Source organism: Rattus rattus, chromosome 9, assembly GCF_011064425.1.
Source record: "Rattus rattus isolate New Zealand chromosome 9, Rrattus_CSIRO_v1, whole genome shotgun sequence".
Taxonomy (NCBI): Eukaryota; Metazoa; Chordata; class Mammalia; order Rodentia; family Muridae; genus Rattus; species Rattus rattus.
In genome coordinates, this window is record NC_046162.1 from 26,082,178 (window position 1) to 26,105,442 (window position 23,265).

General features: G+C 43.2%; 1 protein-coding gene across 1 annotated transcript in view; it reads left to right on the plus strand.

Moving 5' to 3' along the window:
* Positions 1-10,019, plus strand: part of Atp10b (ATPase phospholipid transporting 10B (putative)) — a 175,367-nt gene extending 165,348 nt beyond the window's left edge. The window contains exons 20-23 of the mRNA XM_032911974.1: positions 197-277; positions 1,647-1,751; positions 4,568-4,755; positions 9,479-10,019. Of these exons, the coding sequence (XP_032767865.1) occupies positions 197-277; positions 1,647-1,751; positions 4,568-4,755; positions 9,479-9,965 (861 nt within the window). The 3' untranslated portion in view covers positions 9,966-10,019. The remainder of the gene's footprint in view (positions 1-196; positions 278-1,646; positions 1,752-4,567; positions 4,756-9,478) is intronic.
* Positions 10,020-23,265: the final 13,246 nt, after the last annotated feature.

Consider the following 23,265-nt stretch of genomic DNA (forward strand, 5'->3'; position numbering starts at 1 on the left):
TATGGGAAAAAGAAGCAGTTCTCAGAGAAGGTTCATAATTTCCACTACACTATGTGTATGAGGCAGAGCTAAAACTTTATTCCTTTGTGGCTAAGATGACAGGTATGCAAAGTATCATATTGTCAAACCCAGCCACACACAAGGAAGATGCTCGCAAATACCAGAGGCTGAGTTATTAATGTGTTCTCACCTGCAGTGCTACAACCTGCCAACATTCTGGGTCTCCATGGCTGATGCATTCTACCAGAGCCTCATCTGTTTCTTTATCCCCTACCTGGTAAGTCATATAGCCCCATCCTAGACACACAAGGCACATGTGACACTAGTCTTAGTTAGACAAAATCAAGACTAATAGTATCTTTGTTGTGTACATCGTGGCAGAGACCGCAAATTACTAGCTGAGTACATCCAGCCCAAAGTGTTTGAGAAGACAGAACAATGTATGCCAAGCTTCATTTTGGATAGCTCTTGAAAAACCAAATATTGTCATTACACTGGGTTATCATCCCTTGTAGGAAAACCATTCAGCGTTGGTTCATGGCCCTGCTTAGATATGGGATTGTATCGTTAGTGGCCATGTTGTCTGACTTCCTCTGCCCTCTCATCTTACTGTGGCTGCCCCTTCTCTGTGTGTGCCTGTGCACTATGCTATCACCATGAAATTATAGCATATCTGTAATTCCCCTGCCTTCTAAAGTGACTATGAAGGTGCCCAGCCTCCCTAAGGGAGGAGGTACCTTTGGCCATGATCTATCCTATGCTTCTTAGTATCTATAATTCCTGCCCTAGAATTGAAAGCATTTATTATAGTTAAGTTTCCTACTGCCATGACCAAAATTAACTTGAAGAAGAAAGGATTTATTCAGCTCGACAGTTCTACATCACAGTTCATCGCTGAGGGAAGTCAGACAGAAACTTGAGTCAGAAACCTAAAGGCAGGAACTGAAGCTGAGGCCACAGAGGAATGCTGCTTGCTGGATTTCTCCTCATTAATTGATCACCTTGCTTTCTTATAGCACCCAATACCACCTGCCTAGGAGTAGCACCCTCCCACAACAAACATTAATCAAGACATTACCCTACAGACTTGCCTAAAGGCCTATCTTATGAAGGCATTTTCTCAGCTAAGAATCTCTCTTCCCAGATATGTCTAGGTTCATGCCAAGCTCACAAAATCCATCATACTGGCCACTCCTAGACTTGCCCTCTGTCTAGACTATCATTTCCTTTATCATAACCCAGTCTCAGCTAACAAAACCTCATCTGTGCTCCCAGGGTATCTAGTCCTTACAGCACTCTCTCATCCTCTTAAAGTATACCACCTCCTGCCCTGCCTGAAAGACCAAACTCCTTGAAGGGAAACACGCCTACCCTCAGCAGTTATGCTGTGCCTGGGAAATGCTCAGGAAGCCTTTGTGTACCACTCCACCATGGTTTTCCTCCTTGACCAAAGCAAGCATGTTCCTAAGCAATTTAATAGCATTTCTTACCTTTCGCTTCCTTGAATGAACCCCATCTTTTCCGCTCTCTTCATCATGTTCCTTCCCCCTCCCTTGACTCCTGGCCTCATTGTATTGAAAGCATAGCTTTAAGTCTGTGCATGCCCAGATATGCCTACCTGACAGTGCCCGTTTGTTCCTCCTTAGACCTACCGAGGTTCAGACATAGATGTCTTTACTTTTGGAACACCAATCAACACCATCTCACTCACCACCATCCTCCTGCACCAGGCAATGGAAATGAAGACATGGGTAAGGACCCCACAGGCCATTTAGCTTAAAACCTGTATTCTTGTTCATTGACTGCGCTCAGATTTCAGAGTTCTTTTACTGTATATAGTTGATCTAGCTCAATAAATTGATTAGTTTCTCGCTGTGCCCTTGTAAAGCAGTGGAATTGGCATTGTTGGCCTCAGGATCCAGCCAGGCTGACAATACTAACAAACATGAAGCAATGAGACAGTTGCAAAACCAGAGATATACTGATGAAAAATTCAGGAGGACTGCAGAGCTAGGAAAGGCTGGCCGAATACAGCTGAGGCTGTGCACACAGGACTGTTACTCATTTAACTTATTTACCACACATATCAAGCATTTGCAAATATCATATTTTGGTAGCTTAAATCATAAAGGCAGGGTGAGGAGGTGACTCAATCGGTAAGGTAAGGGCCTGAATTTGATACCCAGGACCCACATTAAAGCCAGATATGGTGGTGGGTACCTATAATCCCAGTGCTAGAAAAAAATGGAGATGGAAGAGCTTTGCAGCAGATGGTTAACTAGCCAGTCCAGCAGAATCAGTGATCCATGTTCAATGAAAGATCCTGTCCCAAAAACTAAGATGGAGTTTGAGGAAAACAGACACTAAAATAAACTTCTAACTTTGGATGGATAGATAGATAGATAGGGAGAGAGAGTTCTCTTACTAAGTTTCCCTAATCAATAACTCTAAAGAACTCAAAATCATATGCCCAGTATTAATCATCATGAATCACATATATATTTCCTCATTAAAATTCACTATGCCCTTAGTGTTAGGTTATTTTTTATACTCCCATTTTATAGACTTAGGAACATATATAAGGACACGAAGTTGGGAAGGGACTATTGTCTAACTCCTCCACTTCCAAGATGGCTTACTTGGGGGATGGAGTCAAAAGTGGACACTATATTCTTTATTATAAAGGCAGAATGTTCTCCCTCCAGCCTCTTCTATAAATCCATTCTCTGCCCATAGCCCTTATGACTCAATTGCTTCCCCAAAACACCCTATCTCCTCTGGTCTCACGTAGGGCTGTAGGTGCCTCCTAAGAGCCTTGAAGGAACACCTACATTCAAATGACAGTTATACTTATTCTATGACTAGAGTGATGCAACTAAATCATTCTGTTTTGGTAAGACTTTACAGCAGACTGTTAAAGGTGAAGAAGTTCAACAGCTTTCTTCTTCTATTAGCAGACTGCTAAGAAACTCAAGAGCAGCAGTTCTCAACCTGTGGGTCGTGACTCCTTTGGAGGTCAAATGACCCTTTCACGGGGGTCACCTAAGACTACTGGAAAACATAGATATTTACATTATGATTCATAACAGTAGCAAAATTAGTTGTGACATAGCAACAAAATAATTTTATGGTTGGAGTCACTACAACATAAGAAACTGTATTAAAGGTCACAGCATTAGGAAAGTTGAGACCCACTGCTCTACAGGGTGATTTTTTAAAACAATCAAAGGAGTTTAAAGCACCAACGCTATGAAAGAATTTCACTTCTAAGTATGCACCCTACAAATAATAGTAATAAACAAATAATCTTACATATGTGTAAGGAAACATATAAAATGTTTGCTGCAGCATTGCTTTTAATTTTATGTGTGTATATTCATGTTTATATACATACACACACGTATACATATATACACATAATAAAAGCCTAAATGTTTAGGAATGATAAATTTCACAGTGGTATTTTTTGTACAATCAAACACATGTAGTCCCATCTTAGCAACAGTTAAGCTTATATCTCTGTTTTGTTTTGTTTTATTTTATGGTGGTACCAGTGCTACACTGGTAGGCTGGGGTGTTCAGAAGGTCAGGTATAGTCAGAGGCATTTGTATCATACACTGTTTTCTACTTACAACAGGTTTATAAGGCATAACTCTGTCACGAGTCAAGAAGCTTCTAGAGTTAAAATGAACAAGCTAGAAATATAACATCTGTGCGCACATGGATCTCAAGAAGAGCATTGAGTGAAAGAAAATGCAGAGTTATTTTAAGTCTGCCTGGGGCTCATAACAAATGCTGTAGATAATGGGGCTTAAACAGGAAAAAAAGTTATAGATTACCATTCTCGAGGTTAAAAGTCCAAAGTCAGCATCCTAGCCCAGGAATTGTCTGGGGAAAAGTCTTCCTTCCAGGTTGTAGACAGCTATCTTTTTTTTAATACATCCCTGGAAGGAAGAGAAAGAAAGATGTCTTTTCTTTTGGGTCTCCGAGAGCACTAAGTCCATTAATGGGAACAGGGCTTCTAAAATACTTCCAAAAGCCTCTCGTTCAAACTCTAGCAATTGACAGCGTCATTATATAGATTGGGAAAGGCACAAACATCCAATCCATACGTAAAAGGGATTCCTATAGATGATGAAGTTAAAATTTAGCCATAAACACAATGTGTAAACATGTACGGATCTTTCCTAAACGTGTTGAACACTGAAATTTAAGCTCAAGAACAAAGATAGGCAGGCCATTTGCCAAGAGATATGTTGTTACTTTAATTTTATCTTAGTATGCTTGAAATGTTCATCTCAAATTCTTTGAGATGTTCATCTCAAATTCTACTGTCTGAGATGCTCTTAGCCACTATATTTTCTTTAAACAGTATTTTACAAGTTGAGTCAGTTTTCCCAACCTAGCTAGGCAGAGCTTGATCCAAGATGTGCTCATTTTGTGAGTGTTTGATATGTGTATGCCTCTTCAGAATGGTTTAAAACAAAGGTTAACTAAGCTGTGTGCATTTTGCTGCCCCATAACCTAATTAGACCCTCCAACAGCATCTTCTTTGTCCCTTCACAGACTGTCCTCCATGGCCTTGTCCTCCTCGGCAGCTTTTTGATGTACTTCGTGGTTTCCCTAATATACAACGCCACTTGCGTCACCTGCAACAGCCCCACCAATCCCTACTGGTTGATGGAAAGGCAGCTCTCAGACCCCATGTTCTACCTCACCTGTCTCCTCACACCAGCCGTGGCTCTTCTACCAAGGTTTGAGTTCTTGGGCAATGTCCTTTGAAATTCCCAGTCTCCCCTAAGTTCACATACCTCAAATGTATTCGTCTCTGTGAAGAAATTCCTGGCAAAATCAACTTAAGGATTTCACCTCACAGTTTGGAGATAAAGTTTGTCATGGAGTCTGTCACATTGCACCCATGCTCAGAAAGCAGAGAGACATGACTACTGGTTCTCAGCTTACTTTCTCTGCATAGCCCAGGACCCCAGCCCACCTTAAAGATGGCTCTTCCTTCCTCTTCTAAACCTTTCTAGAAACACACACAGAGATATACCCAGAAGTGTGTTTCGATAAAGCCTCTAAATCACTCAGGTTCACTGGGGCCTTGGGATCGTTGTCCAGAGTTGAGATGCTAGGATAAAAGAACAATAAGCCAGAGGGTAAATAACATGGACTCAGGTCCCAGGTCAGCCATAGAGAAACAAAATGACCTCCGTTGTAACATATGGAATGTGGGAGTGATCATTTTACCTCCCTGGCCTATAAATTTTGTTGTGTGGTAAGGGAGCATTTTTTTCAAGCTCTATGATCTTTTTCTATTAGTCAGGGAGTCTTGCACGTGAGGGCCTGTAGGAAAGGCAGCCGTCCCAGCAAGCCACATGCAGTGCACACATGGAGACAAGGAACTTCCTGTCATCGCAGGGAAGATTGTGAAGCAGAACTTCAGATTTCTCTCAGAAATTTGCATTTTTATGAAGTAGCCAACATTTTATCATCGCTTAAGTTTAAAGCACGTGTCACATTTTTTTTAAAGGCTCTGTTTTCCTGATTAATCATTCATACTCACATACTATTTCTTGACACTTCCCACCGAAAAACGTCTGCTTTCACATTTTCAAAGAAAATACCACAATAACAGTGCTTCTCTGTTTGAAGAGTGAGCTCATGTTTGAGACGCACTCTATAGCCTCAAAGCCAGAAAGAAATTCATAAACCCAGTGTTCATCAGAAAAATTATGGGAGCCAGAGTCTTACAAGGCTACAGCAGCAGCTTAAGAAAGGTCATTGAGGGGCTGGGGATTTAGCTCAGCGGTAGAGCGCTTACCTAGGAAGCGCAAGGCCCTGGGTTCGGTCCCCAGCTCGAAAAAAAGAACCAAAAAAAAAAAAAAAAAAAAAAGAAAGGTCACTGAAACATGTGCGAGGACTGTTGACACACATGGAGAGAACAGATGGGCATCAGGTTGATGGCTGGCTGAACAGACAAGGGATGAGTTAGGGAAACATTAGCAAGTATGTACGTGCTAGTGACCACGGTATACAGGCCAAATCTTTGCTGACTTATCACCACAACGTTGAATTCTTGTTTAATTCTATTTACTAAGGCCAAAGGGATTGCTTCTGATAATGAAGGGATTATTTTAATAGTTGTAAGGACTCCTGACTTAAACAACTTTGGCATAATTCTTGTTTGTTTATATAAATCCACACGATAGAATGTTTGCTGTAGAAAACTGTTCCCAGCTTAAAGTTGAAAGTCACATTACTCATAATGGGGATTGATCTCCTTTGCCAATCTTATGATAATCAGCCACTAACCTTAGTCTAGTTAATCCACTCAGGTCAAAAGGACATTTCAAATTCCCTTCAACTAGAGCACAGATGTATGCAAACTATTTTTTACAGATTTAAAAGCAGAATAACATACTGAGCTTAAACCATCATGTATTCTCTTAATCCTTTCCACTGGCTGTAGCAGTCTAACAGTCTTTGGGCCCTCTGCCCCTGACTTTTTTTTTTTTTTTTTTTTTTTTTTTGCAGGTTGTATTTCTGTATTTAGGAATGTGTGTGTGTGTGTGTGAGAGAGAGAGAGAGAGAGAGAGAGAGAGAGAGAGAGAGTAAAACAAGTAATGAAAATGAGGTCATGAGCTTGAAAGAGAGCAAAGAAGGATATATGGGCCACTTAGAGGGAGGAAAGAGATGGGAGGAAATTATATAATCTCAAAAAATAAAAGAAATAATTCTGACCTAGAATATAGGTCAGATGGGCTGGAGAGGTGGTTCAACATGACCTGTGATTGGAATCTCTTCCAACTTCTCTTTCTTTCCTTTGCCACTTACACCCTAGGTACAGTGGGTGGCAAGCCTTTATCCCAGGCTCTCTGGTCTCCTAATTTTATATTTTCTCCATGGATATAAAAATCACTGTTCTGAACTGAAAAATCTTTCCCAGATGCTTCCCAACACAGGCCTCTCGTTGACTCCAGCTGCATTTCTCTAGCGCATTCATCAACTGCATAGAGTCTAACAAAAGCAGAGAGCATCTATAACTTCCCTCGAGGTTTGCCCTCTAAAACCAGTCTCTTCAGAGCTCCCTTCTTCGAGAATAGTCTTCAAATGAGAGCAAGTAATTAAATGTTCTCTCTATCAGCAACTGTACTCTTATGCAACAGGAAAGTAGGAGTTCTCTCTTGTCCAAACCTTAATCCTATAGGACCTAACTGCTGTGGGAACTTAACACATATTTGTTGACTAGAGGGTGGAGGAGAAAGGCTCTGTCCTGGGTAGATTTAGACTAGGGAAATTTCAGTCTCCAGATAAGAAATCCAATCTTTCCTGAAGTATATACTTGGTCCCCTATCTACTCACTGGTGAGATCTATGATCTTGAGAAAACCCTTGACCCCAGTGGGTTCACCATGCAACTTTGAAATACAATAATGAAAGACACTCTCTTAAGAGGCTTTAAATTTAACATTCTCAATGTCCTCCAGGCCAGGTGGGCTGCTTCTTAGATAAGACTTAGAGAAAGGGATGTGGGTGGCCTGTGATGCAAGATAACACATACTTAACATTCTCACCCTTCCACCTGGATAAACTGGGATCCAGAAGTGAGAGTCTCCCACAGGCTATGTGCAGCTTGGCAGGAAGAAGACAAGTCAGGGTGAGCTATAGACTTTTCAGGAGACCTTGACAATCTCTCCTCAGCATCTAGAAGTGTCTTTACGGGGCAAAGACGAATTATATAAATAAAGTTCCGTAGAAAATGCTGGCATAAGTACAGTAAACGAGAGACTAGCCTGTAGATCTAGAGTCCTTAGGTCTGACCATAACTTGACATCAGACAGACTGCTGGATTGGTTTCTACATCTGTATACAAAGGGAAACAAAGGTATAGTTATGCATTGTACAAACATGCTTAAGAAATGAGAGCCACAGCGTCAGGCAATTTCATTATAGTACAAACATCACAAAATACGCAATGTCTCCAGGTGATGGAATCATGTGTGCCCTATCATGAACAGAGAGAGCCTTTTGTTCTTCAAGTGTACCAAGCACATGGATTTTTTTTTTTTTTTTGAGGAGAATTGAGTCAGTACTCAGCAAAGCGCTTCAAGCAGTCCTGGTACAGAATAAGCATTAACTGTTGTGTGTCGTTGGTGCGTTCAGGCTTCCTCTGCACCACCAGAGGCAGTCACCATTAACTTTGAGCACTCAGAGTCCAATAATGACAATCTCTGCCAAGTTAGATTCTAAGAGCCCTTTTAACAATGACATTTTAAGAAGTGGACAACTGTTATGGGAAGAATCAGCTCAGGACCCCCAAGACCAAGTTTTCAGCTCAAAGGAGACAGGAAATAAGAGACTAACGACAAGAAATGGAGGATGGGGGAGGAAAGGAAGGGAACAAGGGAGAAGGGGAATATTTATCCTGGAATGGGACAAAGGACTGTCTCTGGATAGAAAGGAGACAGACTTAATGCATAGGAAAATGATGTTTTATAAAAGTACCAGGGGAAACTCCCCATTAGGATGGGGGTATCTAATTTTAATTGGGTGTGTTAATTAGATGAGCCAAAGGAAACTTTTGATTGCTAGACTTCAATACTTTGATAGCTAGACCTTGGTAATCAGCCTGGGAAGGAGGAAGTGGCTAAGTAAGAGAGTAGACCTGGGTGGCCAGCTTGAGGAATCTAATCTAATGAGTATTAGCAAGGCAGAGGGAATGTGAGAGAAGGGCAATGCCTGCCAGACCATGCTCCTCCAGCTGGCCAGAATCCCTTGGTAAGGCTCCAAAGATCCCTAAAGGAGGACCCTAGATTCAGCTAGTATGCAAAGGCAAAGAGCATTTATTCTGCAGAAATTATCAGCATGCAGGGTCAGCCATTCTCCGAAATGGCAACCCCAGACAAAGGCAGGCAGACCTTCTTATAGGGAACTAGAGGTCTAGAAGGATTAGGTAATCTCTAACGTGATTGGTAGGGGCCAAAGCAGTGACATTAGTATCGCTTTGATTAGCTACTATGTTAGTTCTTCTATATTTAGAGAGTGGGTTGGGTAATCTAAAACTGTATTGTGCTGGGGAAGTCACAGGGGTCAGCTTCTGATTAACTTGTGCTGAGTGGTCAGTGGTCTGCATTTCTATGTCATGAGTGTTTACCTATAGGATGAGGTGTCCGGCACTGATGATCTATCCTGGGAAAAGACATTTTCCCATTTCTGCGATTATCCTGAGGTTATTCTTTAGGAAGGGGTTTTATGACCTATTTTGGATTTTATGGTCTGTTCCTGGAGCTGGTGTTTTATGGCCTAATTCTTGGGACATATGGTCTATTCCTAGAGCTAGTAACTTATGGCCTTCTTTATCGAAATCAGGCCTGGTCCTTAGGTAGAGACAAATGGGATTTATGTTGTTCTTTTACCTTTAACAACAATTCAAAAAAACCGTTTTTTTTTTTTTTTTCCTTTTATTTCCCATTAGGTATTTTCTCCTGTCTCTACAAGGGACATACGGGAAGTCTCTAATCTCAAAAGCTCAGAAAATTGACAAGCTGCCCACAGACAAAAGAAACCTTGAGATCCAGAACTGGAGAAGCAAACAGAGGCCGACCCCTGCTTCTGCTTCTGCCTCAGCTCCTGCCACTGGCACTGTCCACACTCAGCCCCCGTGTCATCCAGTAGCACCTGAAGCACAGCAGGACTTTGGAGCCAGTACCTCAAAGAGCTCTAGCCCTCCCCGACAGAAGCAAGTCGAAGACTGGGTTCTCCAAGGTCCAAGGTGCAGTAGAGAGCATTCTAAGGATGACACGTGCTCACGAGATGCCTTGGCTAAACTTTCTTCTGGAGAATGCCTTCTGGACCCAAACAGGACAGTGGCTCCCACTGCCTACTCCAGGGGTCAGAAGGATGCATCTCGACACTCAAGCAAAGGCAGCCATCGCAGATCTCAGAGTTCACTGACCATATGAGGGTCTGCAGAAATCAGAGACGGATACAAACGCAGAAGAGACGACTCAATCACTGAGCAAATGACCCAGTTCCCTCTCCTCTCTGTAGAGGGATGACTGACAGTTTTATCAATTCTCCTCACCAGGGTTGATTGCCCTCAGGAAATGCTGGCCCCAAAAGGGTTGGAGAAAAACTTGACTGCTGGGCCAGTTGACTCTGGCTTTATTCTGCTGCCAGGAAGCACATCTTGAGAACGATAGTCTGGATGCAGATATGGTTTTGCTGCATTGTGTTCTCACAGCCCAAGCATGTCCTTATGAGCTTCTAAGTAAAGCCTGTGACCTAATGCAACTGGGCAGTACGTATCCACGCCTCCAACCAGTATTATAGACCTTGGGAATGTATCAGAATGTGGAAGTTACTAGGTTTGTCAAACCATCACTTCACCTCAGGAGTTCAAGCTTCAGAAGAGACCTGCACATACTAGGGCTTCATCTCAAGATCACTACAACACCATCTCTTCCACACACAGAATTGGGTTTGCTTCTTTCGTCTACTCCATTGGTTCTCAACCTTCCTAATGATGCAACCCTTTACTACACTTCATGTTCTGGTGATGCCTCCCCAACCATAAAATTATTTTGTTGCTACTTCATAACTGTAATTTTGCTACTGTTACAAACCGTAAAATAAATACCTGATATGCAACCCACCAGGTTGAAAACCACTGCCCTAGGCCAGCCAAAGATGAAAATGATTTACACACAGTACAACAGATACTGCCAAAGGCTGTGGGTTTGCAACTCATGTAAAGTAGCAGGAAGAATATGCATACTGAAGGTTTTCACTAGTGGACCACATGCCCCACCATCTAAGGAATATTCTAAAAAGATATGGCATTCTCTTCATCAAACTACTTATTTATTTTAAAATAAAATTACCCATCCTCATTCATCACTTTCAATAGGAAAAATCAGAGATGAGATCTTAACACTGCTTCACTCAGGAAGAGACTCACATGACGGAGCGACTACGAATGCAAAGTGACATCTTCAAGTTTAAAATCTACACCAATCAGCTTATTCAAGAATGTCAGGGCCATTGCTGACCCATGATTCAGCTAAGTTAAGCAATCATGGGGAAAGAACTATATGTACTTCGTATCCCTATAAATTGTAAATGCTAAAAATGTTAAAGAACTCAAAGAAGTATTTCTCTAAAAGGTTGTCAAGAGAATCTAGATCTTCTATGGCTTATTTCAAGTCTTCAGGGTTAAGTCAAGGAGTGTTCTTTGCCCCAGTTTTCCTAAGACAGTGCCTATATATTGGGCAAAAAGTCCAAGGATAGCCTATCATTGCATTAAGCCTTTGTACCCAACTCATCACCACCAGTTATGAGTTGCCCTGTCACTTAAATAATTTCTCAACAATGACCCAAAGAGCTCCACAGTCAAGATGGCAAATGGCAGAGTGACTTCCTGTCCAGCCTGGTGAAAAAACAGAAAGCTGGAAAGGCCATTTGGAGGACTATCCTAAACCTCTCCTGTGTAATGGCGCCAGCATGAGGCAGAAGGACTTGAGTATCCTACAGAAAAATATGGTCATGCGAGAGGTAGGAGGATAGGGGATAGGTAATCCTACTAATCAGGTATAAGTTGCTCCAGGTGAAAAGGTTCACCAAAACTTGGATTTTGCCCCATCCCAACCCCAACCCCACTTTCCCTATGAGACTCCCTGCCTGAAATTCCAGCAATATTCTAAAAAATAACGGAGCATTGGCTCCAGCAGGTTGGAGTTTAGGTGTTTGCTTTTTCCCAGAAGTCCTTAAAGGACCTTGAAGCAGGTCACCATGCTTGCAAATTAAGTTTAAGCAACTCTACCTCCTGGCAGAAGGACAGAATCCAAATCGCATGCAGTGCAACTCGAAGCTTTCAGAAGCACGGGCAGCACACAGTGGTAACAGAGAGAGTCTCACCCCAGAAGGAAAAGAGGGGATAGGAAAACCAAAAGAAAATGCAACACCCAAGCCCTTACAAAAACCCATGCTCTGCTCAGAACTCTGATGCTGCTTTTTTCTTGCCTGACCAACCAACTCCCTTTGCCTGTGATGGCCCCATTTTTACAGTTTCCCACATGCTGGGGAGCCTGGGCCAATCTGGTCACAAGTGGCTACTTTTGCCATTCTTCATGGACCAAACCAACTGTGTGACTGTCTGATGTGCCACCTCACTCAGAGGGAAGCTCTAACGTTCCCTCTATAGTGTAATGCTAGTAACTATATGTTGTATATGTTGTATGTGTATAATCTTTTTACTGATACCCTGGAAACATGTCATCATTTTTTTTAGAAAGAAAAATAAACTTGGTTTTTCCATAGTTCCCTACCAATCTGAAACTCTTATTAGTCTGCCAATACATTATCATTACATATCATGAATATTTGTTCATTCATGGATTCATTCATCCTTCATTGCATTCACTCATGCATCTATCCAAATAACTTCGGTAAATCCCTACTGGATAATTTTCAGTGTAACTTGGGCCTGCCCTCACTTATACCTACATTCTCAGAGTTCATGGCATTAGGAATACTTGGCCCAGCATGAGAGTGGAGCACAAACTACATCTCTGGGCTGCAAGAACTGGAAGCAGCCCATAAAGCACACGTATATGAGAAATCAAACTCAGCTACTTTTCTCCTGCGAACCTAGCACATACCCAAAACCTAGGCTGACTTCGGCATCCTTCTTTTCCTTCATTGTCAGTGTGAGTGCTTACAGCACAAACATGAGGGTAGAGTTTAAATCTCTGATACCTACATAAAAACCTATGTGTAGTGAGATGCATTTGTAACCCTTCTACTATAGCAGAGATGTGAGGAGGGCAGGAAGGAAAGAATCTCTGGGATTTGGTGGTTGCAAACCAAGTTCAGTGAAAGCATTTGTTTCGAGGCTAAGAATGATAGAAGATGGATATCCACTCTTCTCTGTCTTCCATGTGCACAAATACCACACATCAGACACATGCACACACATACATGCATGCATGGGGGACACAGACAGACAGACAGACAGCAGAGAACAAAGTGATCAGTGTGACTAGAACTCAGACAATGGCCTGGATGCTAATAACTGTATTGGGTTACTTTACTGTGTGCTATACAACATGCATCACCATCTAACACCACAGCAACCCTGCATGGTAAAGACTTATCTAGCCTGGTCCGATAGCTTCAACTGCACCACCACTAACTCAAAGCTCCATACATTGGCCTCGCCCTTACTTTGCCTAATGTCAATGGAGCTCATATGTATCTGGGACCCCAGCTGAAGAACTGGTATCTTCTTCCTTCATGGTCTCTCATCGTCGAGGAGGCCAGCTAGGTCTTGTCACATGGTTTCAGAATCGTAAGAAGGAAAAGGAGTTGTATGACCTCGTAAGATCTATGCTGAGAACTTGTATACTTGCTGACCACCAGGCTCCATGAAAGCAGTCACTTCTTTCAAAAATACTCACTATCTTTTCACGAGAGGCACCATAAAGAAATTGAATGCCATTTGCAGTCATCATCCCCACCTCGTAGAGGAAGACAGTGAGGTAGAGAGAACTCGCACAACAATGCAGTCCCATGGTTAGCAAGTGGTCAGGTGGTATTCTGACCCTGGGAGTCTGAAAGCAGTGGCTGTGTGCTTAGCCAGAGATGCACGACTCAAGGTAAGACCAGAGGCAGGGAGATCCTGATGACATTCTCTTGAGAGACAGGGTTTCACAGTAGTGAGGGTGCCCTAATTTCATCCAAATCTGGCACAAGCCAGCAATGTGGCCTAAAGAAAGACAATTCCAAACCATGTCAAGCCAGGCTGCAGCCCAAAGTAAAGTAAGCATCTAGCAGGAACCTAAGCTAATCCTTACACTGCCTTAAAATAATCTCCTGTGCAGCCATTCCCAACTCCAAAGTGGGCACTACTGAGCCCTGTTGAACCCTGTCCACTGAAGCCTTTTGGTGCCACCTAGCAGGATAGAAGGAGGTACTGCACCTGGGGTTGGGGGTTGGGGTGGCTTCAGGCATTGGTATCCTGTTGAGGACATTGAGTCAGCCTAGAGCTAAGAACTAGAGACCAGATTTCAAGTCTTGGTTTTGTGGTTTCTATGGTGACTCGAAACAAATTCTTTCAGGAGTTTTTTCCCTGAAACTGTTCATCTCAGTTTCCCCAGCCTCTCGAGTTGGGCCCTCAGTTGATTCTAGAAGCTATTTGGGGAGGCTGGTTATGGTGTAGGAATGTTCTCAGACATAGCCTAAGACTGCGGTCTACTATCCGTGCGGCTGTATGAGTCTGTATCACATGCACACATAAACACAGAGAATGGAAAAGCCCATAAAGACATTAGTTTCCTGCTGTGTCCCCTGGCACTTAGAATATAACATCCTATGATAATACTCTGATGCTGCCATTGGAGACATCATGAATGGGATTGGTTTCAGGGGTAGAGTGAAACTGAGGAGGCATCAATCCCTTCGGGGAAGATAACAAACCTCCAATCCCTTGGAGGACCTTGGCTGACTTTTCAGATCAGTAGATAGATGTCGAGAAACTGTTGTGTAAGGGGATCCATAATGAAGGGCCGAAGCACTCAACCCTTCCAACTGTCAAGAAGGAAGCCAGAGCAAATATGTACCTTTCTTTTACATAGACCCTCGGATACCTCCTCAACCCTTCCATCTACCCTCAACAAATATGATTGCTTACTATGTGAATGATGCCCAGAGCCTATATTCCTGTGCCCCTTCAAATATAACTTTCCTCAAAGTCATACCTCTGTGGATAGCTGAACAGACACTGTCTCTACAGCAGTCTGTAAGAGGGTTCACCCCTCACACGAAGGCCTGAGGAAAGGTTCCTCTGACATAAATTACAGAGAGGCTAGCCAACCAAACACTTGACTGAAATCTAAAGAAAGTATTTTCCTACACTTTTTGAACAAATAATCTTAATTGGGGTTAGTTGTAGGTGAATGGGTGAGTGGGTGGTTTTTTGTTTTTTTTTTAAATCACCTAGCCAGTGGCTGCAATGCTAAATAAAATGTCTCTTCCTTACCCAGCAACCATAATTACCTACCAACATAATTATCCCTTCAGAGAGGGGTGGAGCCTTGTCTTAGTCACTGTTCTATTGCAATGAAGAGACATCAATGACCAAGTTAACTTTTATAAAGAAAAACATTTAGTTGAGGGCTTACAGATTCAGAGGTTTAGTCCATTTTCATTGGGGTAGAGAGCATGACGGCTCTGGAGCAATAGCTGAAAACTACATCCTGAGCCACAGGCCAAGAGAAAGACTCTGGGCCTAGGCATGGCCTTTTGAAGCCTCAAAGCCCACCCCCAGTGATACACATCCTCCAACAAGTCTATACCTCCTAATCTTTTTCAAACAGCGTCATTCCCTGATGACTGAGCATTCAAAACTATGAGGCCATGGAGACCATTTTTACTTAAACCACCACAATCCTTATGAGCCCCTCTGGCTCATAATGTTAAGGGCCCCATCTTGCACATGAGACTAGTAATGGAAAATGGTTTTCTTTAGGTCAACAGCCATTTCTCCTACAACTAACCTGTGTATTCCCACAGATGAAAGGTTGCTATTAAATGTGGATGATGAAATCCAACAGAGAGACAGATAGCTGTGTCCCGGGTCATTCGGCAATCTGTAAGCAAGACTAAGATGAGAACGCTGCTCTCCTGACACCCATCTTCAACTATTTCATCAGCCAAAGAGAGAAAAAAATACCAATGCTTTCCAAAACTGTGTGCACATTTTAAGAGACATCCTCCCACAGACATGAATGCAGGCAAAAAACAGCAATGCACATTAAAAAAAGATAAAGAGGATTGTTGCACCAAATGCATAGAATGATATGAGGCCACATGATAAACGAGAGAAGAGAAATCCTGAATAGAAATCCGTGTGTAGTGCTTGGAATAAGAATATCCCCCAGAGGCTTGTGTATTTGAATACTTGGTCCCCAGTTGGAGGCACTGACTGAGCAGGGCTGGATTGCTGGAGGAGGTATTCTTTGGAAGTAGACTTTGAGAGTTCATAGCTTGACCTACTTCCGCTTTGCTCTATGTCCTTTATAGCTGCATTTGAGGATGTGATCCCTCATCTTCTTGTTCCAACCATCGTGCCTGCCTCTCCACCATAATGAACTCTTCCCTCTGGAGCCACAAGCCCAAACATACTCTGCTATGATACTTTATCACACAGACAGAAAGTTAACTAATGCAGAGTCCTTCTAGAACTCCTCATGTTACCATGTTTACAGAGGAGTAGCCTGAAGGGGAAGAGAGATGGGCTATACCAGCAAAAGGCTTCCTTCAGAGTTCTTTTGTCCTGCTTGCAGAGGCAGAAATGAATTCTAAAAGCTCCATCAAGTGCTGCTATAGAGCCCCAAGCCTTCAGAAGAACTCTCTCTCTCTCTCTCTCTCTCTCTCTCTCTCTCTCTCTCTCTCTCTCTCTCTCTCTCCCTCCCTCCTCCCTCCCTCACACACACACACACACACACACACACACACACACACACGTTTGTCCTTTTCTTGGATGTATAAGACAAATATGTGAAAATAAGCATGCACTGTGTTCTCCCATGGAAAACATTGAAGCTGGAAAATCAAGAGTCTTGGGCAAAAACAGTCGCTAAGACTCTAGTCAAGTGCAACTCCTTTTGAAGAGTAAGGGAAAAAGCCCCAATGAGGATGCAAAAGAGTCACTTCTGAGCCTCAAAGTCTCCATGCTCTTTCTCCACAGTGACCCATTGGAGCTTTCCGAGGTAAAATTTTATGCCACCCTCCTGGATCACTATCAGTTGGGTCCAGACCCTTCATGACCATCATGACCTAACAATGAGAGGTTCCCACCTTGGCAAGCCATCCTTTTCAACAGCACTGAGTTGCTTTGTGGCAAAGAAGTAGGCCTAAGAGTTCTCAAGTCAGGACAGCAATTAAGGATGGAGAGATAGACACCTTTATCTAGGCAACTCCATTGGACAGGACTGCCTACATCTGAGGTTGTTGCAGATACAACAGGAGATACAGTGGGATGGACATTTCTGTTCTTGTTTAGGTGAGTATGTGGCTGAGTCAAGAGTCAAACCTGTTGCACTAGCTAGCTTTGTGTGTCAACTTGACACAAGCTGGAGTTATCACAGAGAAAGGAACCTCAGTTGGGGAAATGCCTCCATGAGATCCAGCTGTAAGGCATTTTCTCAACTAGTGATCAAGCCCATTGTGGGTGGTGCCATCCCTGGGCTGGGAGTCTTGGGTTCTATAAGAAAGCAAGCTGAGCAAGCCAGTAAGAAACATCACTCCATGGCCTCTATATCAGCTCCTGCTTCCTGACCTGCTTGAGTTCCAGTCCTGACTTCCTTTGGTGATGAACAACAATGTGGAAGTGTAAGCTGAATAAACTCTTTCCTCCCCAACTTGCTTCTTGGTCATGATGTTTGTGCAGGAATAGAAACCCTGACTAAGACACATGTGTTGCTCAACTTCAGGCTCCAGAAAATAAATTATCAAGCCACCCTCCTGCTAAAAGAAAGCTTTCAAAGGCCCCAATTGGATCTAAGAGTCAGGAGATCATTTCTCATTCTTGCAAATTTCTTATTGTGAAATTTTTCTTTCTTATCTATTTAAAATAAGGAGGTTGGTCTGGAGGACTCCTGAGCCAGCGATTTTCCTGAACTCTGCCTTCTCATCCATGAGAACATTTATAAAGTCATTCTAAAAGCCCTTAAAACTTTTATTCAAGAGATCTCACTAAGAAATCTAATTTTTTTTTTTGTAGTGACAGTGTTAGAAGCCCAGATGGAACTAACTCTTTGAAAGGAAAATGAAAGGCACTGGGAGGTCAACAGAAAACCAGCTGAACATTAGCAAATTGCAAATATAGATTGGAGGAGGGAGGAATAGGTAGGTGGTAGGAAATAAACCTGAAGGATATTGAGATAAATAAGAAAAGAGTCACCAGGGCTTCATTCACAGGCCTGCCTCCTAAGCCAGGTATTCACTTGGCCCTTCATTACCTGACCTTGCCTGACCTTGCAGGCTTGGAGGCTGGGCTGTTAGGAACCATAGTAAATCTCCTGCTTACTATTCTGAGCACACTCTGTATCTCCCAATCCCTGTACCTCTGCTGTTCCCTTCATGGGCTTTACCCAGAGCAATGGTTCAATGGCCCCATCTCCAATTCAGACCTGCAAACAGATACTTTACTGCATGAAGTTACTTCTCCAAAAGCTTTTGCACATCTCTTGTAGAAGCCAGCACAGACCTCTGCTAGTTACCTATGCCTCTTTGTGTTTGTCACTCCCAAAAGACTGGTGTCATCAAAGGTTCGACGTTAGTTCTTCCCAGGCTTGGGCAATGAGCACAATAGGATAGCTCAGAATAATGTCCTCATATCTTATCCTAAATACAGATCCAGAAGACAGAAGTTGGAGACCTATCTTCCCTGACTTGCCCTACTTCTTTTTCTCTCCATATGCAAAGACCAGATGATGACCCAGTGTTCAAAAATTCAGGGAAATTAATAGTTCCTGGTACCCTATGTATTCAAGGGGCTCAAGCCACAGAGGGCTTGCTCTCTCAAATTCTCACTCTCTCTACTCTTCCTCCTTCCATTTCCTGTCTTTCCTGACTCCAGAACACCTCTTACAAACTATTTTCTCTCTCAAAAACATCTCTAGGTCAGTTGGTACAAATGGGCTGAACCTTATCCCACAGGAATAAGAAAATCCCATTCTCTTTTCTTGCCTTTTCTTTCTAGTCTCTACTTTTGACTAATAGCCTCAGTCTCCTCAGTCTCTGTGTTATGAGACTGGGGACAGTGTAGGAGGGAAATGAGGGAATGAAGAGGAAATGGGACTCGCCATGTACAATATAAAAATGTCTTAGGCAAATGTCCACCGCTATGCCATCAGAGTTTCTATTGTTATTTATCCTCACTTTATAAGGAAGTACTCCAAGGCTCAAAAGAGGTAAGTGGCTTTTCCAAGAATGTACTGTTAATAAGAACAGAGCCGATATTCTGATCCAATCTTGGACTGATGACTGAATCACTAAGGAACCTGGTCTTTTGGAAGCAGTGGGTTGTGCATATGATTTTCTAGAACAATCTTATGTCCGTGACCTCCCTCCGGGTGTCAGCCTGAAACTCTAGCTGATTAAAATCCCTGCCTTGTTTCTTCCCAGAGTCCTCACTGGGACACGCTCCACACGCTGACTGACACGGAGCCTGGGAGAAGTGGCATGGGGGAAAACATGTTGACATTGGCCCAGCTCTAATGAGAGCTCCAGTAGCCCAAGCTGTACCTACTAGACAAACCAGACACATGTTAGTCTCGGCCTCAGCTCCCTCCCGTTGTGGGCTTGCTCACATGGGCACGTTCAAGGGGACTCTGTCTGAACCATAATACTGGAGAAAAAAATACAGGCATCCAACCCTGACTCTCTTCTTATTTTTAATTAGAAATTTCCATTAAGACCACTACAACAATGAGGCACACACCAGGCAATATACTTCAGGACAATTAGCACACTCCTCAGGTGGCTAAAATGGCCCGGCTCTGGCCTGGGGCCCACATAATTGCACCAAAACATACAGCCCACCAGGAGGCTCCCGTTTCAAATGGAAAGAAATAATTAGTCATGCATCTATTGGGCAGTTAGATCCATAGGACATAATTTAGTATTCATAATTTAAAAGATTGCCAGGAGTGAGAATATATGGAAATCATCTCCGTGTGTTCATAAACAAATTTCTATCCTTCACATCCAACACATGACTAATGCTGAGGTCAGAGAGGTAAGTGTACGAGGCAGGCTGGTCATAACTGTGTGTTGGGATCACTAGAGGCACGAGCATTCCATTCTTGGAGTGTGTGAAATAATTAGTGGGGCAAGTAGCTTCTGGAACCCCTATGTACCTCCCTGAATTCCCAAGCCACTAATTAAAACCTGCCCGTAAGACAGCTCCTGGCTGAGTCACTGTGATGATTCTGAAGAGTAAATAAAACGAGCAAATTACAAGAGCAGAAGGACCTCTCGGAACATCGGGAGAGCTGTAGAAAGCCACCCCCAGGCTCCCAAGACTCTGTTTGAAGCCTTCCTCTTGGATTCCACAAGCACAAGCATTCTGAAGGCTTTTGCTAGTCCCTCTTGGCTCGCGCTGAACCGCTGCACAACTTCAACAAGCCGGCAGCGCAGCTGTAATTAATATTCAACTGGCATTTCCACTGCGCACTCAAAGCCTTGTTCCTTCGGCCTTTTCAAATCCAATTCAGACCAAAGTAATCTTTGCCCTTGCATCTGGGTTCAGGCAGAAGCAATTGTTAAGACTGCAGATTGCCGTTTATTAGCATTTATTGAACAGCAGAGGAGCCCTGCACGTTGGTGGTTGTCACTAGGTCTCTGATTTTCCAACTAAAATTAACAAGCCAGCAAGGCATTTATATCGGGGCAGGAGGGAGGCATTTCGGGGAGGGGGGGAATGCTATTGATGCTTTTCATAGGGACCTATTGACAGACTGTGAGACTTTGAAGGGATGATGGGCTAATAGGCAGCCACTCTTTGAATGTTCCCTTGAAAGTCCCCTGTAGTCTTTCTTATTTGTGGATCTACAGAAAGCGATAAAGCTAAGGAAGCCTTGATACAAATCCTGAACTAATCTACTGGATGACCTTGAGCAAATCACTCTATCTCCTTCAGGACTCTGCTCATCTCCAAAAAGAGTTAACAAAATCAGTTGCTATGCTTAAACAGTGTTCCTCAAAGCCACTGCGCAGACGCAATCCAAGCGGAGGATAGGCCTCCCTTCTCCCATTACCCTAAGCGGCTGTCATCCTATGCTTCACATTCTAGGGCTTACATTGTGTAGGTATTTTCTCCATCTTACTCTGTGGACCACCAATGTTACAAGCTAAGACCTGGTCTCTAAAATCTGCTATAGCCGCGGAGCTGGTGAAATGCCGAGAACCGGTAAGGTGAAAGGAATCTACGATGCTTGGGGTTTATCTGAGTGGCCAAAGAGATACTGGAGTGATCCAGAGGCAGCGGATGATCAGGAAACCCCATCAGAGAGATCAGCTAGAGGTGGGGTTGACTGGTGTGGACATGTATGGAGGGTATGGGGGATAGGAAAGTATGACATCCCAGCAATAATCGATGGCAGGTTTTCTTGGCCAGATGAAGGTCCTTTGGTCCAGGCTGACAGATCCAGGAGCCTGACAGACTGGAGGAAAACCACCCAGATGGCTGCATAGAATCCAAGCCAACAAAGGAAAAACTGTTTTTTGAAGACAGTGACAAAGAGAAAAGTCTGGAAATGAGTTAGTAAGTCATTGGAACCTTAGATGGCAAGAAGGAAAGTCAACCTGGAGAAGTTGCAGCTTGTGACGTCAGCCCTGGCTCCCTGTGAGGGGTGAGGGATTGAGGAAGTAGGAGACAGGTGAAAAGTGACAGCAAACAGGACAGCATTGCCCAACAGATACAACAGCAAGAGAACTCCATTGCCATTATAGCTTTTCAATACAGTTTAGGATAATCTACCTAAGGGTAGCCATCGTGTTTCAAAGAAAGAATGTACTTCGAGTCTCACCCAGCTCCCCAAACCCAAGCCATTACAACAGTCAGTGTTATATACCTTCTTGGCTTAGGGATTTGCAATTGTTCCCCCAGAAGAACCAGAAACCTTGGGCTGACAGATCACTCATATGGGAAAGGATACCTCTCAACATCCTACAACTTGAAGACCTGTACTGAGTCCCAAGCTCACTTGCTTGTCAAGAACTAGGGGAAATTTCTTCCCCAGTCCATAACCTTAGTTCCTGTTATGAAGTTCTGACTCCATCTGCACATGTCTATTAGGGGTCAGGAAAATCTCTGCTGATTCTCGGAACTCAGGAATGCTTCCTGGCAGCTCCAAGAACATTGATATCAGTAGCCCAAACCTCTGTCACCAACTGGAATCATATAACCAAAAGACAGAAAGACTGCCTTTCCCACCCAAGAAAGAACTTGGATGTATAGCTTCTTGTGAAAAAAAAAATGGCATTCCTCTGGCTTATCCCTAGAGAGCAGAGGATATCTCCATGCATGTTCTATAGCTCTAGAAGTATTGTTACTGTGATTTTAAGCTTCCGCGAGCTTGGCTCATATAACATAGGAGCATCTCCATTCATATACAACATTGCCCGGCCCATATTGACAAATCCATGAGCCCCATACTCCCTCAAGACCTAAAAAATATCTTCCTCCATGGCTGATACCTTCAGGACCACAGACATGAATTTCACAAGCCCAAACATTACTTATATATGCCTAGGAAAGAAATTATGTATTGTAAGCCTTGGAAGTAAGTAGTTGCCAACAAAGACGGCTATACCCAGCTGTACTCATTACTTTTCCGTTGCTGTAATAAACAACCACAGCCAAGCCAACTTATAGGACAGAAAGGATTATTTGGCCCAGGGTTCCAGGTGAATGAATCTATCTCAACAGGGAAGCATGGCAGCAATCATCAGTCATCAGCACGATGCTGATCCTGAAAGTTTACGTTGTGAGCAATAAGCAGGAATCAGAGGAAGTACCGGCCCTGAGAAAGACTGCAAGGCTTTGAAACTTCAAAACCTGCCCCCACCCGCAACGACATACTTTCTCTAGCAAGGCCACACTTCTTAGACCTCCCCAAACAGCACCATTAACTAAGCAAACAATCGTTCAATTATATGAGCCCACTGGGAGACCTTCTCATTCAGACTGCCACACCAGAAAAGCTATCTTTGAAAAATCGACAGAGAAATAAAGACACTTCAAGACACTGGTCAAGAAACCGAGGCAGCCCATGACCATCAGGCCAACACTGCAGAAGATATATAGTTTTTAAATACTGAGCATAGGAAAGGGCAGCCTACCTCAAACAGGGGAAAAGTCAATTTCAGTCACAAGAGCATAAGAAAGCATAACACTCATGCGAGCAAGGCCAAACAAAGGAGAGTTAGGGTGGAATATGTCACATCTAATACAACAGCTTCCCAATGGTGTAGGAGAGGATGAAAGAACAGACAATAATCTAATGAGTCATAACATCCCACCCCAAAATCCTGCATTTGTAAACACCTCTCAAGCATAAATGTCCTCAACACACCGAGAGAGAGAGAGAGAGAGAGAGAGAGAGAGAGAGAGAGAGAGAGAGAGAGAGAGATGCACATTGGCTGACTGGCTTAAAAACTAGATCCACATATTTGTCCCCATGAAATGTATCTTAA